General features: G+C 40.5%; 1 protein-coding gene across 1 annotated transcript; it reads right to left on the minus strand.

The window, feature by feature from the left end:
* Nucleotides 1-302: 302 nt before the first annotated feature.
* On the minus strand, nucleotides 303-16170 carry LOC103277508 (platelet-derived growth factor receptor-like protein). Its single transcript, XM_008104805.3, has 6 exons — nucleotides 13515-16170; nucleotides 11271-11619; nucleotides 8726-8877; nucleotides 6831-7124; nucleotides 4608-4747; nucleotides 303-2979 (listed from the first exon to the last, which is right to left on the minus strand). The coding sequence occupies exons 1-6, from the start codon at nucleotides 13567-13569 to the stop codon at nucleotides 2758-2760; spliced, it is 1212 nt and encodes a 403-aa protein (XP_008103012.2). The 5' UTR covers nucleotides 13570-16170; the 3' UTR covers nucleotides 303-2757.
* Between the last annotated feature and the right edge of the window lie 5 nt (nucleotides 16171-16175).

A 16175-nucleotide genomic window follows, 5' to 3' on the forward strand; every position in this document is an offset into this window, starting at 1 on the left:
ATGTAATCAAAGAGTATGTTATGCTCTTGTACCAATGGAAATAGTGGCCTGTAGAACATTGGCACAGAGTATAGGAAGCCAAAACATTTCTGAAAAATGTCTGTGTTTCAGTCTTGGAAACTGCAATATAGATCCACACAACAGCTGAGCACTTTTTCTGCTCCACACTTAAAACAGTATTTTGTTGAGGCCTCATCAGTGGAATGCAATGCTTCAGAGGGTTCTAAGATTCAATTACTCTAATTCCTGTTCTGTATGCTGTTTTGATTCAAGGGAAGCATCAAAAATAAGGCACAAAAGTGTTTAGTTTAGTAAGTTTATAGAAATAGTATAGAATTAACATAGAACCAGTTAGACACATTTTTTAAAAATTGAACCTTTTAGATCCTACATTTGAAAGCAGACTTATAACATGGTTGATTTCAGCAAGATTTTGTTTGATTCTTTCTGCCCTCAGTATATGCCTACTCTGTCATTAATGTTTCAGAAACTGTTAAACCAAAACATACATCAATTGATTTGCACATTTGGAGAGTTATTTTGTTTTTGCTTTAGAAGAAAGGAATTTTATACTTACTCATACACAACCCAAGGACTGTGTTTTGCATTTTCAGATTTAATTTTGCAAGATCTCTGGATGTAGTCTAAACCTACATGAATGCAGTTACCTGCTATTTGCCTCAAGTATATACTTTTAAAAAATTCATTGATTCTTTTTGGGTGGGAGTTAATTCCACCATTTGGTCTTCGTGACAGAAAATTTCAACTTCCAATGGAGGCCTTCCTACCCCAAGTAGGAGGAAAGGCTGAGTATTGTCCTATGTGAAATCTCTCTCAGCAATAGATCAAATGTTCATGTTAGTTGACATAAAGATGGTTCACTGAGAGAGGGTGCTTCCACACAGTGGAAAAGTCCGCTTTGACCCGGGTTTAAAAAACCCAGGTCAGGGTGGACTGTAGTCCACACACCAGCCACAAAAGCCCGCGCTTTTGCAGCTAGATGTCTAGATGTTCTCCGGTAACTTCCAGGAAAACACCCATACACCTGTCTGGCATTTCCCTTCTGCCAGCCCTGTCCTGGTGATTAGGAATGAGGTGCCAAGAGAGGGACAGGAGTGGTTTTCCTCCTCCTCCTCCCCCTTCCTCCTGGCACGTCGCTCCTAAGTGCCAGGAGAGGGCCGGCAGAAGAGGAATGCCAGCTGGGTAAGTTATTTTACTTTTTTGATGCTATTTAAGAGGGTGTGGGGAGGGGGTTGTTGTCCTTGCGGTTTTCCGGGTTAATTTAGTAAGGAAAATTGCAGAACAGCTGTCTGGACTGCAGACAGCTGTCTAGTAGTGGGTTTATCCTTCCGGGAAGGCGTGAAATAAACCTACAACCCCACTTCAAATGGTGGGGGAACTTCACAAGCATAACTGTTCCTCCATGCAAACACTTTCTATCTGCCTGGAAAACTAGATGTCAAGAAAAGTCTAAGCTTAACTTTCCCCCAGACATTCTTATTCTCTATGTATAGGGATTTGTTTTAACGGAAGTGGAGGAAAATTGTTCAGTCACATGAATCCATCCCAATCATTAAAGTAATATAGCTCAAAAACAGGTATATGATACATGTATGCAAAATTTGACAGAAGTTACATGATTTGGTCTCCCAAAGGTTTTAGTACAGACAAATATCAGCAGGGTCTGTGTGTTTGTCCAGATTTGACTATTTGTGTGAGATCTACTCTCCATGTTATTTTCCTTATTACCATTCAAGCCCCCATCCCCAACTGTTGTCTGTATGTGTGTGTGTGTGTGTGCACATGCACTTGCCTTCAAGTTACCTGTTAATGTCTGATGGTGCCACGAATTTCTATAGAGTTTCCCTAGGCAAGAATGACTCGAGAGGTGGTTTGTCAGTTCTTTTCTCTAAAATAGTGCCTACAGCACCTGGCATTTGTTGATGGCTTCCTACTGGTATCTAACCAGGGCTCAGCTCACCCTTCAAAATCAGATGGGATCTCAGACTTTCTTAAACAGGATTTTCACTGGCAAGAGGGCACAATGGAGATCAGCTGGCCCTTTCTCACTACACAATTATAGTGCTAGATTCCCCTTGAAATGCCATGGCTAAATCCTAAAGGATTTTGGGATCTGTAGTCTGGTGAATATTCTTATGGCTTGCTAAAATTGGAAGATACCGGAAATCTGAAGACAGACTTCCATTTTGTAAAATCTGGTCCAATGAAATAGGTTATTTGGAGCAATGAAGACCCACAATAGCAAGTCTCAGCTAGAAAGCTTTTTAAAAGATTGGATCTATAATCCCCAACCAGGCCATGCTGGCTAGAGGTGCGAGGAGCTGTAGTTCCACACAAAGGATTTCCAGGCTCTGCAACAACTTGACAAAACTACTGAATATTTTAAAAGATTATCTTCATCTGCAATGTTCAGGTTTGTGTGTGTGTCTACTTTAAAATGTATCTTCTTGCTGTTTTATTATGTAACTAAGAAAGGCTAAATGTAACTTTAGAGAAGACAACTCTTATGACTGCAAGGGTGAAAACTGGACATAGCTCCTACACCAAAACTGGTTGTAGAAAAGGGAATTTCAACAGATCTAGCCTGTTACCTGGTTGCATGACAAGCAACATCTAATATTCCTTCTTCTACACAATCATTAATGGCATGGGAGCTTTCTCCAGTTTTCTTTCTGATATCAGCTTTTTAGCTTTTGGATTCCCAAGTGTAATTGGGACTTTTAGTCACACAGGTGGCTACCCAGACTTTGCCTTCCTGGGAGCCAGTGTGGCTTGAACCAAATGAACACGAGTAGATACTGTGGTGCTGCCCTGAAGATTTTCAGCAATACAGCTATACAACCCATCATCCACAACACGAGCTTCATCGATGTAAAAGATGCTTTTGGACTCCTGCTGCACCTGTCCTCCCTGTCGCACCAAGTCTGTGTGTTCACGCACATAAGGCGGTCTCCCAATCTGAAAGTGAGAGAAGACATTATTTTTGAGAAAGCACTTATCCCTAACATAATTCTGGCAGAGCACATAATGGCTGTTTCTCATGTAGCTATATAGCAGTGGTTCTCAACCTGTGGGTCCCCAGGTGTTTTGGCCTACAACTCCAGCTGCTAGGATTTCTGGGAGTTAAAGGCCAAAACATCTGGGGGCCCACAGGTTGAGAACCACTGCTATATAGAGAGGAGCTTAAGCAATATTCAGCTTTGGAGGCAACAAAATGTAATTCTGAAAGCTGCCTGGCCAAAACAGTTTTGTGATAGTCTCCTCCTAAAGGTTAGATGGTTGCATTAAGTGCTGTGCAATATCATAGCCCATGCTTTCCCCAGAAGCAATAAACGCCATCTTGTCTCCTAACAGGACAAGAGGACAAGGCAAAATATAATTATAGTTTTCTAGTCGTTGTGGGGAAATGCTTCCAAATATTGCAAGTGCACTTACCTGACCCAGTTTTGAGACCATACCCAGGTTGGAGCCCTGCTTCACTTCTGTGACTTTCCAAATAAAAGCAAGTGCATTTCTACAATTCAGGGAATAAAGAAAGTTGGGACAGGAGGTGGAAATGTGTGTGTGTGTGTCAGTGTTGCTGATCCATCATTCCACACTCTTGTCTAGAGCTGGAAAGTCAGAGGCTTCCCAGTCTGAGGGTGCATCTACACTGTAGAATTAATGCAGCTTGACACCATTTTAACTTGGAGATCTAAGAATGATTGTAGTCTTTTCAAAACGGCCTGATCCCCAATTGTGAAAAATCACATCTGACCCATCTGAGAAAATGAATTATAATCCAGGAAAGTTTGGTTTAGTCTTATAAGTGCCACAAGTACACACACAACCTCTTATATTATAAATTTCTTCTTAAAAGTGTGCCATTATGCTTCATGGAATTGTTCTGGGGTGAGCTTGAAATCCCTCCTCTCCTGCCCAGGTCTCCCAAGAGATCCTGCTTGAAAAATAGTATCGTATTTATAGCCCCTCGAGGCTCACTATTTTCAGTAGCTGTGGAACTCCTTTCCTGAGGAAATATATACGGCCTCATAATCATTGCTCTAAGAGAGCCTGAAATATGTTTCTCTTCCATTCAGTTCATATTAAGGAGCTGTGAACTTTTACTGCTGCTCTTTCTAAATTCATAGATTTGCTGGGATGTTTTCTGCCATTTGATTGTTTTTCTCAACTTCTAGGTGAGGAGAGTGACCCCTAAAAGGCAGGTCATATCATAGTGAAATCAAACTGATATAAGCACACAAAGTGCTGTGTTTAATTAGGTAGGATGCTCCTCAACAGGAACATATTTAGCTCTTTCCCACAGGTTGTGGGCATCAACAGGATCTGTGCCTATAGTCAGAAATTTGTCAATCCATATGATGATGATGATGATGGTGTGTTTTTTTCTTTTTCCTTAAAATGAGCAGTTTGCCTTTGTGTTCTCTCCATGACCTTTATCTTAAAAGGGTTTTTGTTTCCAGTTCTAAGAAGGAAATACTTCAGGTCAGCCATAGAGCTGAAGGCGCTGAAAGAGCCATGCAGCGTGGTGCCAGCCATATCTCTTTCCCCACACCCACTCCCTACCTCAGCGTAATGTCACTTACTTGCTGCCCTGGATATTCCCATGTGAAATCAACAGCAATTTCTGGTTCCCCAAATACAGTGCAAGTAACATTGAAATTGTCTCCAATGTGAAAGGAGGCCGTTGAGGCTCGAACAACTGGTTTGGGAACTGAGGAGGGATCTGCAGATTTGGAGAAAGAAAAAAATATATATCCATGTTTCAGACATCTCATGCTTAGTTAGATTCAGAAATCAGTTGCCCCCACTGTCTTGTTGCTAATAATGCATAGAGTAAAACAGGCAGACAGGTAGATAAACGCTTTTCTTAATTTCTGCCCTGAACGTTCACCAACCAGAGAAAGATACAAAAAATGGGACATTGCATTACAGAACAAACAACACTGCAGAGCAAAGCTTGGTGTATACATAAATTTTCCATTTCTGGACTGGACTTTGCACATGCATCCTTCCTCTAAGAATATTCTTGTTTCCTCCAAACCTTCATTCACATTACATAGAGGAAGTGGAGACACTTTTTGTTGTTACTATTTTTAAATCGTTGAAGGTTGGAAAAATTTGCCAATTTCCATCAGTTCACCAAGAAAGCTACCTGTCAGTTCAGATCTACCTTTTCCCTACCTTGCAGTTTTGTGCCTCAAGACTGTGGCATGGTAAGTTATGAAGCTCAAGTCATAAGAGAATAGAGGACGTTGCTCACAAGGTATGTTAAATATTTCCCAACTAGAACCATGTTGGAAAAGCAGCAGTGCTTAGTACAACAAGAGTGCCTCACAGTTGTGGTGGAAAATAGCAGACAGGGTTAAAAAGTTAGGTTGACCTGAAAACCCCTTCCCTCTTTGTCCAAATTTTACAGCCCCACTATGATGTAGACTGATCATCTCACGATTTTCTTCAACTTCTCTCTGCCTTCCTTTTTTCTGGTTCCTTCTTCCATTCAGAAATGCAGGCTAGCTTTGAATAGCTTCCCAGTTATTTTTCCTATCTACTAATGGAGTTCTCACAATAAAGTTTCCGTTAGATTCTAACTTTTTGACGTTCCTACTTCCTTAAGATGCAAGATCTCATACACATGCACCCACCTCAGTGATACCCTTATAAAGGAGCTTGTCCAGCTGAATCAAACTGGTGGCCTTTATATACAGTGTTTGCAGTTCACTTTTCGCTCCCTCGCTGTTTCGCGGGTTTTTAATAAATATTAATGTACACCATTTATCACAGTATTTTCACTGTTTTGCAGGTTTTTGTGGTGTGCAAGGGGTTTTGGAAGGGGGGGGGAAGGCAGAAATAAAGGGAGAGGGGAGTGTAGGGAAGGGCTGGAAATAAAAAAAAAAGGTTATTTAGCTTCCATTCTTCTCTGCTGGTGTACTGTATATTGTAACTGCTAAAGTGGTCTGTGGTTTGCTCTCTTCTACACATAGAATAGTGTCCCTACTTCACGGATTTTCACTTATTGTGGGTGGTCCTGGAATGTAACCCCAGCGATAAGTGAGGGAACACTGTATTGTCAAGGTACAATCAGGATGTTACTAGAAAATGCCAACACACTGCTGAAATTAGGCTCCAATTTCATACATGGACAGAATGAAAGTGTCAATGCTGTCTGCACTCTTTTTACAAGATCATTAAGGTTCTTGCTGAATCTCAACCCAGCCTCTTGTTTGGCTGCGGTTCCTATAAAAAGTCTTAGGTATTTTTTAATGAATAGTTCAGCAAACTAGGGCTTTCCTGCCTTGGTATACCCACAGCCCCTTGACTCAGAAAACAGAGTTCCTGAAATAATAAAACAATTTTGAAAATATAATAATTTGGGGGGGGGGGGGAATCCAACAAACAGAACTCATTAAAAGTCTCTACACACCTGAAGCTCTGCTTCGTGCTACTTACCAATAACACTTCCCACCCCCCACCCCCCCACTAGTCACCAATAAATATTTTCCCCAATTTATCATTGGGAAAATGTATGTTGTTTTCTTTGTATTTTTCATAGTACCAGCAAGACAACTATCTACTTGTCCAAAATCATTCTAAGGCTGTCCTATTTTGTCAACCCATTCACAACCATTGCTTCCTATATCCCCTGTGTTCCTTTACAAGTCCTCGGTTTAATTTGCAAATTGAATTGCTGAGACGTGTCTCTGGGGAAATCTTGTTATTGCGGGGAGGATGTGTCCACCTTGATTCTAAGGAGGAGCGATATTGGGGGAAAGAAGAGAGACTTAAAGTTTGTTCTTGTGGCAACTTACAGTTCACATAAATCAGCATATATTTTGTAGAGATCTGCCTCACTCCATTCATATTGGCCATGCAGAAGAGGGAGCCAGCATGGGAAGGACGTGGGCGGTGGATCATAAACCCTCTCTTCACATCATAGGAGATATCTATGCCATCGACCACAACCTTCTCAGGTGGAAATTCCCGGTGCAATGTCACTTTGGCGAGTGGATTTGTCACTTGGCAAGGCAGAAGAGCAGGGTGATTTGTACGCATTTGGATCACTTCATAATAATTTTCTGTAGGCACAAATAACTCCAGGGGATCTGAGGAGAAAGCAGGAAGTATCAAGTAGGGTATAATCCTGGACTCCAAGAATGGGAAAAGTAATGTAAGTCCCATGAGCCCTTGCCAGCATTTCCAGTCATGAAGAGAGTTCCATTTCAATAATGTGTGGATGTCTACAGGTTGCCCACCATGAATCTAGAAAGATCATGCTAATCTTTTATTCATAATTTGTTATCTACAATATCACTTTCCCATGCTCTAAAATACTTATGATTATTATTATTATTATTATTATTATTATTATTATTACTACTACTACTACTATTACAAACATTTATATCCCGCCCTTCTCACTCCCGAGGGGGACTCAGGGTGGCTTACAACCAAGTATAAAACAGAGTATACAAAACAATTACTACTAAAACAATAACATTAATTAAAATATCCATATAAATATACATTCAAAGGTGTATTCCGGATCATAATCCAGGCCTGTCAGTTCCTCTAGTAGGTTCCTATTGTATGTATTCAGCTCAGGTCTAGATATAGTATAGGGTTCACAGGCTGGATGGCTATCAGTTGGGGGTGTTCTGAATATGATTTTCCTGCTTCTTGGCAGGGAGTTGGACTGGATGGCTGGTGAGGTCTCTTCCAACTCTATGATTCTATGATTCTATCTATGGTTTCAGCTATCTGCAGGGGGTCCTGGATACTGGGGTTATGCTGTATGAAATTGAAGAACTACAAAATCGTTACTGTCAACTTTTCTATAAAAACCACAAGCCATCGAATGGAGTAGAGTCTTTTCTGTCGACACAATGTTATATCCACTTTTGAACTACCAGCACCTATAGCCAATGGAAACAACAGGAAATGCAGCAATTCTCTTGAAAAGCTCCAAAACCTTATTTCTACATAGCAGGAAGGAAACCCCTTTTCTCTCTTTTCCATGGCAAGTGAATTGGCAGCCCTAGTCAGCAATAAAAAAGAAGTAACATCTGGTTTCTGATTTTGGCCATTTAGGGACATTTTCTTTGTTGTGGAGAGAGTAGGGATGTTGTTGTTGTGTGTCTTCAAATCTTTTCTGACATGCATGATTATATCTTAGGGTTTTCTTTGCAGGATTTATTCTGAGGGAAAAGGTCATGAAATGTTTATGTAGAGGTCTAAGTCTTCCATAGCAACTTTGTGTTCACTTCTGATAGAAATAATTCATATCAATAAGATTCTCTAGTATCCACAGTTTCTTATTTCTATGATAAGTTCAGGAATGCATCCGCTGTGGAGAGAATGTTTAATTTTAATCCTCTTGTTGAAATGTTGTCTTTTGTTTTGAGATTAAAAGAGTGTGTTTTGCCTAAGGTCCATCAGCGAATTTCCATGATTGACTGGGGGGATTCAGACCCTGGTTTCCTACAAGCCTGTCAGAGGCCTGGAGATGCAGAAAGTCACTGCGATTTGATAACAACTCCTGACATCCTGGCCCATAATGGCTGAGGACAGTGGTGGTATTGTACAGTCAAGCATATTCGGTTGGCTTGCATAAGACTGTTGAAATACATATTTCTCTCATAAATCTTCAGCAGTGCCTAGTTAGTTTACTAAGAAAAGTTGTCCACTAAATCGAGGCAAGCCTGACCTGTAAAAAAGATGTATGTTTTGCCTGGCTTGTCTTCTCCATCACGGCACTCACTGTCATAGCATTGGAAAGACCAGCAGCTATACTCGCCCGTATCTGCAGCAGTGGTGTTGACAACAATCAGCTGACTGTGCTTCTGAAAGTATTTGACCCTGAAAGAGAGAGAGAAGGGAAACGGCCATGCAAAACCTCTCTAGAAATTTTCTAGGTCTTCTAGGTATGTTAACTTCTGATGGAAACAATTCATATCAATAAGATCCACTCATATTCATACATTTCTATGGTAAGTTCAGGAAAGTATCTCCTGTGGAGAGAGGGTCTGATTTTAGGCCTCTTGTTGAAACAGTTTCGTTGGCTGCTTGGCCTGTTAGTGGGCACAATTCAATGTGCTGGTCATGAATTATAAATTCCAAAGAACTGGGCTCCAAACCTTCTGAAAGATCACATCTCCCCATATGAACCTACCAAAGAGTGAGTTTTCCTTCAGTCTCATCACTTGCTATAAACACAGAAGAGGGACTTGGAAACTGCTCCCAGCTATGGAGAGGTTTAATGGGTCTCTTTTCACTATAAGGCAAAGATCTGGTGGGAGGAAGAATTGATTGCTGTCTTGTATGTTATGCTACATGGTAAATGTGTTTAAAATTAATGTTTTAACTGTATTCGTCAGTGGCAATTTTGGTACTATAAAATTGGCCCTCTGTATTCATGGATTCTGCACCATGAAGTTGAAAATATCTTTTAAAAACATCCAAAACGCAGGTCTTGATTTTACCTTTTTATATAAGAGACACCATTTTATCACACTATTGTATATGATGCGACTTAAGCTTCCACAGAATTTAATATCCATGGAGGTTCCTGTAACCAAACCCCAGTGGATACCTAAAACCTACTTATATTGGTTAGTTGGTAGCTCTTCTGCCGTATCGGCATTCCGTTGAATTCTTGGAAGTAGCGGTCTGTAGCAGACATCTTTGTAAAAGCGTGCCGGAAATATTCCCAAGGTACCCAAGAATGTCCACTTTCTCAGCATTTGTCCAGGTATAAAAGGGTTCTTAAAACAAAGGGACACCCTTGTGAAGTCCCAGTTCTCCATCAGGGTCCTAACAGCTATCAGTGATGAATTTCTGCAGTTTAAGATCTGCCTTAGATAGATGTTGACTTTATATACTGAGTCCCAAGCTGGTCGAATGCCATTCAAAGGACAAATATCCAATACTAACACATAGTTCTGTGATGCGAAACTGCTATTTTGTTTCATTTGGGACCCATTCCGTTGTTCTATCCTTCCCTTGCCTTCGTTTCCCTTTGCCAAGGCACTTCCCCTGAGGACCTGTGTCTTTGATAGGTCATCTGGACCCCCAGATTGGTTTGACACAAGTGTGTTTCCTTGGTTTGCTTCTGGAGCTATTCCTGGGTTAGCCAGCGTTAGTGACTCTTCTTTCAGAAGACCCCATACTCTGAGAGGCTATGTCCCTGTGACTCAGGTCACATAGAAACAACAGAACATGTGCTTCTGCAGTGCCTGTTTTACAGAGACATTCGTTTGCGTCTCATTACGCCATGGACAACTAAATACCCAGGACGCTCTGGACAATTTTATGTAACCTTACTGCTCTCAGATACCATCTCGGCTGTGACATACAACGTTGCCAAGTTCTGCACGGCTGCAATTAAAATTCAGCAGAAGATGATTGAGAGCCAAAAGACTTAAGCATCTCCTACAGAGTATAGATGGGGAATCAGAAATAGACTGATAATTATAGTTCTAGACTGTTATTTACAGTTATGGTTACTTCCCCCCTCCCCCCGGTGTCATCCCCACTCCCTCCCTTGAGACTGCCCCAGAGGATCCTATGGGATTAGTTGAGCTTCAATGGTTACTTGTATGTGGTCTTTAGCCTAGATTTTAGATTGGTAAATAATTCAATTTTATAATGGTTTTTTAAATTTTTTTATTATAATTTTATTATTATTAATGAAGTCTAACATGGATGTACAGAACTGGGTACCCCTATTACGAGCTGGTCATTGACCGTAATAAAAGTTTACTACTACTACCAGGGCAGTAGCCAGAAAAAAATTTCGGGAGGGGTTTTGAAAATTTCGGGAGGGGGGGGTTGAACCCCTAGCACATACCCCTCCCCGCTACAAACCTGTCAATATCTGCTTGAGATAGTGCCTGGAGGGACTCTTAATGTTTTGCATCTCATAGACTTAGCATTGGGATTTGGTTAACCAGTTAAAATTCATGAGTAAACGAGATTTTTTTTATAACTTGAAAAATCGCTACAGGCTTGACTACTACTACTACTACTACTTATATTGTTTCGGCTATTTTGTTTAATTTGTTTATTTTGTTTTTATTTTGTTATTATTTTGCTTTTGTGTTTTGATAATATGGTAAGTTGTACTCCATCCTATATTGGGAAGAAGGCAGGATATGCATTAAATAAATGACTGTACATTAAAACAATTATTTTCCTACTTCCTTTTTGTCACACATCATTTTAAAGCTGGATCTTCTATCATCAATGCTCACCTGAGACGATACTCTGTGTCATCATCCTCCAGGTAAGGAGGATATTTCCATTTAACCGATTTTCCCTTGCAACGCAAGTCCAGTGTTTCTCCTGCTTTCAGCGTCAGTGTGTCAGTGACCTTCTGGAATTGCCCCTTGGCTACCGCACGGGTTAGAATAGACAGAGGTGAAGGCTGCTTTTGACTGGGAATGGTCATAGTGGGCTTGGCTTGGCCTTTCTTTAAAAACTTTGATGCTCCCTGCTGTACCTTTTTACCAACTGCTCTGGAAAATTTGTTTTCTTTGGCTTTCAGCTCCTTTGTGACTTTCTTTGCAGTAGCTTTGGAGGGCTTTTCTTGTTGACATTCAGCTACAAAGAGACATTTTGATACATTATAGCACAGTGACACATACCTTTAACAAAAAAGGTGATTTCTTTTTTTTTGGAGCAGCCTCAGTGACTCTGGGAGTCATAGTGCAAAAGGATAACTTTTCCAAACTTTCCCTTTACTACATCTAAAGATCCAAAAAAGATGACACTTTAAAATATGTTTTGATCTTTAAATATGTCTTCATCTTTAAAGTTTCTATTAACGATTTCAAATTTGGCCTTTTAAAATATTTTTATAAAAAATATCAACTTGTCTCCATTCTTATAAAACTGCAAAACGAAGACTGAAGGGCAACACTCTGGCTTCTGTGGTGAGCCAGGGGTCCAAGAATTACTTGAAGATCACTCCCCCTGACCTCCAGGAATATCATCACAGGAAGGTGAGACCAACTCAGCTCTCATTGCATGGCCAAAGAAGAAGTCACTTTACGGAATTGGTCATGCTCACCCTGTTCAAAAAACATACACAATGAACTTTATAACTAAGAACTAGTGGCCGCATTTACTTTTCCAATTCCTTTTTTTTCAATCAAGACTTTTAGACTGTAAACTTCGGATCATAGATTTGTCACTGTCCTCACAGCATCACAGTTCCATTTGTAATTATATAACTTATGTAGAGCACATCTACATGGGCAGGAAACCCCAGGGCTGGTACAGAGTGTAGCACTCTGCACCAGCCGTAAGTGTGGCTTCACTGTTTGCTTCCATTCTGTTGCAATGGTGGGAAGGAAGTCCTGATTTGCCAGTGGGGATGAACCTGATATGGTGACCTTTACCTCTATGGTCCATTGTTGGTGGCTATGGAGCTCAAAAGAGTTCATAGCCATCCTGGGGTGCCATTTCTGGCACAAGTAAGAGACTGGAATGGCTCAGGTGGGGGGGGGGGGGGAGAAGGGGGTGATCCCCCTCTTCAAGTCACATATGCCCCCTTGCAAATGTCAGCAGTGGTGCCCTGGGCAGCTAGGAATACTTTTGAGCTAGTTTCCTAGATCTGATGATGCACCTCTCTGCAGTATCTGGCATAGAATGCAGGAGAATCATCTCAAATGAAGATCACCCATTTCCAAGTTGCCCCTGATAATTTTGGTTTGTCTTTTGAACAATTAAATTGTTATGCTATAACCATAAACTAAAATAAATGGTCTGGATCTTCAGTGTAAACACTCTTAATTCTCCTGAAAGACAGGAGGAGGATCCAGTTATCATTGTTGTTTTGCAAAAATTCAAGGGGTTTTAGATAAGGAACCAGCTGGAAAATGCAAAAATGGAGTAGCAATTTAGCATTGTCTCACATTTAAATTACAGACTAACAATTCTGGAATGAAATTAATACTAAAATTCCAAGTCCAGCCAATTTCAAAACAATTTTAATTAAAACAGTTCAGTTTTTGCCTTAGAAAACGGTGAATTTGTAATCTAATTGATTTCAGTAGTTATTTCCTATCTGTGCTGGTCTTTGCTAAACAATCATCTCATGTCTCAATATATTAAACAATTCCTGAAAAAATGTTTTAGAGGCCTTTCTTCTTCTTGAGGGAAGGTGATTCCACAAGTTTACTGAGCAATTTAGGTGCTTGTATATATCTTTATCAAACTGCAAGTCAATTTTACATATTTCTAAGTCCTGTTTACTTGAATTTGTAGCAATTCTGTACATTTTATCTTAGTTCAAGGCGAAACCTAAGCTCACAAGTTGGTCTCTTCTACTCAGTTTGGCTCCTGATATATAGGAGGCAATGAGGAGTTATGTTTTCTTGTTCCCATCAAGGCATTCTCTTGCACAGACAATCCAGTAAAACCTTTGCTCAGAAGGTGGAGAAATCATATAAGCACCAAGGAAGAACAAATAGTGAAGGAAAAAGAAGACTTACCCCAAACGAAGAAGAGTAGGCAACAGCTCAAAACAGCCAGTCCCTTAGAATTCATCTTGAGGCAGATGGCCAGACACGCATTAGATATGTCTCTTTCCACTGAAGTCAGTATTTAGATTGCAAAGTTGCTACTACTGCTACAGCTTTAACCTAAAGAAGAAATCTCACACCAACGTGTTCTTTTGGGTCGGAGAAGGGCGGCAAGAAGGAGAGACTTGGACACAGAATTCAGTATTTTCAAAGCAAAGCAAACTCTCAGCTTCCCTCGTTAAAACAAAATCTCTTTCACACATGAGTGCCGCAAGAGTTCAGGATCCCACAGCGGAGGTGAATGGGTCTATTCAGTTTTGCACACTGCAAGGCAAACTCTCAATTCTAAAAAGCAACAAATCTCCAATTACAAAATATTATTGCTGAGTCTTTTTCAGATATATTCCACAGAAAGCAGCAGGGGGAGGCTGCTAATGGTTCTCAGATTTAATAAAAAGTGCCCAGGGGAAATTCTATATCCCTGTTTACCTCTAGATAGCTGAAATAGGGATATACATTTTCAGACATTTCATTATTGCCCTGTACTATAACATGGAGCGAAATACTGATAAAAGGGGGCCTGGAAAAGATTGAGGTCTTCCTATATCACAGGAGCTATAGAAATTTGATAGTAGGTTTAAGAATGTTATATCACCACACTTAAAGTGTTTTTAAGAAAACAGGGAATGAATTCTCGCAGCAAGTTAGTTTACACTCTTGGACCACCTGTAAATGTAGATCAATCAACAAAGTTCCTCTTATTAATCATTTTAACCAGTATAAAACTCTCAATTAGGGAACGTTATTTATGATAACAGATACAAATTACGGCTTCATTGCTATTCATACCCAGAAGAATGCTTAACTACCATGCCCCCTCAATTTCAAAGATAGAGTGATTACAAGAAACCAGATTAAAACCACATTGGGATTTAGTTTGAACTTTAGAGAAGTAATCCAAGATGCTAGGTTTTCCTGGAGACAAGATTCAGGAGCTTGAAGAGCATTTCCAGAATTCAGACTAAAATCCAAAGCAGATTCACTCTCCACCAGGCACCACTGCTTATATTGTGCATGTGTTCTCAATGAACCATAGTCGTCAGTTTTGACCACTTATTTTTCTGAGTCCCTTGTTCATTTGTTATATATTCCTGCAGTGAGAATCCTTATTGTTCTCAAATAGTTATAGCCGGATTCTCTACACAGCATCAGCAAAAAAAAAAAAATCCACTAAAAAGGGGGCATTATTATTGACCAGGTTCTTAGACTAGGTGCCAGTCTATGTCAACAGCACAGTATCTGGTGTTGATCTTTAAAGACTATAGTGGATCCCTTTCCTATTGTTATGGGAAGAATTTTCAATGAGCCTCTCACAAGAGTTAATCAAGATGACATCAAATGATTCATTACAACTCTATGATTCTTTGACCCTTTCCATAGTACACAACTATGATCCCACTTTTAACTACTGTGGCTGCATCCTACAGAATCCCAGGGACTATAGTTTGCCAAAGGCTATCTGGCTCAGTATTCTAAATGTGCTCTCTGAACAGCAAAGCAAAGAATTCCATGAGATGGGACCATGACAGTTGAAGTGGAACCAAAGCATTATGACTCTGTAGTACAAAGGTACCCCTTCACCTGTAAAATTTCTGTAAGTAGAGGAATGCCCAAGACAGTGCTTCCTAGCACTTGATAAACAGTGCTGTAGTGGAGCCAAGACTCACCAAAAGTGCCATCTCTATTAATCAGAAAGGACAATTACATCATCTACTGCCACCAACACTTTCACAACTTTGGCTTCCCTTTTCTCTCTGACCTTAGCTGCAATCCCAGCAATACAGAGATGGAAAATGGATTTTCCCAGCAACGATGTAATATTGTGATATAAAGCATTCTGAGGTGATTTGGTCTTAGTAAGGTAAAGGTTTTCCCCTGGCATTAAGTCTAGTCATGTCCAACTCTGGGGGTTGGTGCTCATCTCAATTTCTAGGATGAAGAGACGGCATTGTCCGTAGACACCTCCAAGATCATGTGGTCGGCATGACTGCATGGAGTGCCGTTACCTTCCCGCCGGAGCGGTACCTATTGATCTACTCACAACAGCATGTTCTTGAACTGCTAGGTTGGCAGAAGCTGGGGCTAACAATGGGAGCTCACTCCACTCCCCAGATTCAAACCACCAACCTTTCGGTCAGCAAGTTCAGCGGTTTAATCCACTGCACCACTGGGGGCTTGGTCTTGGAGGGTAATAAAGAAGACCCATTCACTTGGCAAAAAGTCTATTCCCACTGAAGTTGATTTATTATTATGAGCCAACACATCTGGCTGCATCGTTGGACTTCCCTGGGGGAACTGACAATGGGGACTATTAAGAGCATCATTTGTACTTAAAAATTCATGAGTGTTAATAAAAAGTGGTTGACAATTAATGTCATCCTGGTATGTTGTTTTAATAGGATGGTCCAAGAGGACACAACGCACAGATGGCACCCTTCTTCCTCATTATTAAGCAAGGACCCCCTCTTGTTGAGGAAGGTTAGTTGGAGCAATAATGACTAGTTCAGTAAGTTTCATGGCAGAGTGGGGATTTGAAACTAGACTTCCCAGTCATATTCCAATGCTCTGAAC

Source organism: Anolis carolinensis, chromosome 2, assembly GCF_035594765.1.
Source record: "Anolis carolinensis isolate JA03-04 chromosome 2, rAnoCar3.1.pri, whole genome shotgun sequence".
In the NCBI taxonomy this organism is placed as follows: domain Eukaryota; kingdom Metazoa; phylum Chordata; class Lepidosauria; order Squamata; family Dactyloidae; genus Anolis; species Anolis carolinensis.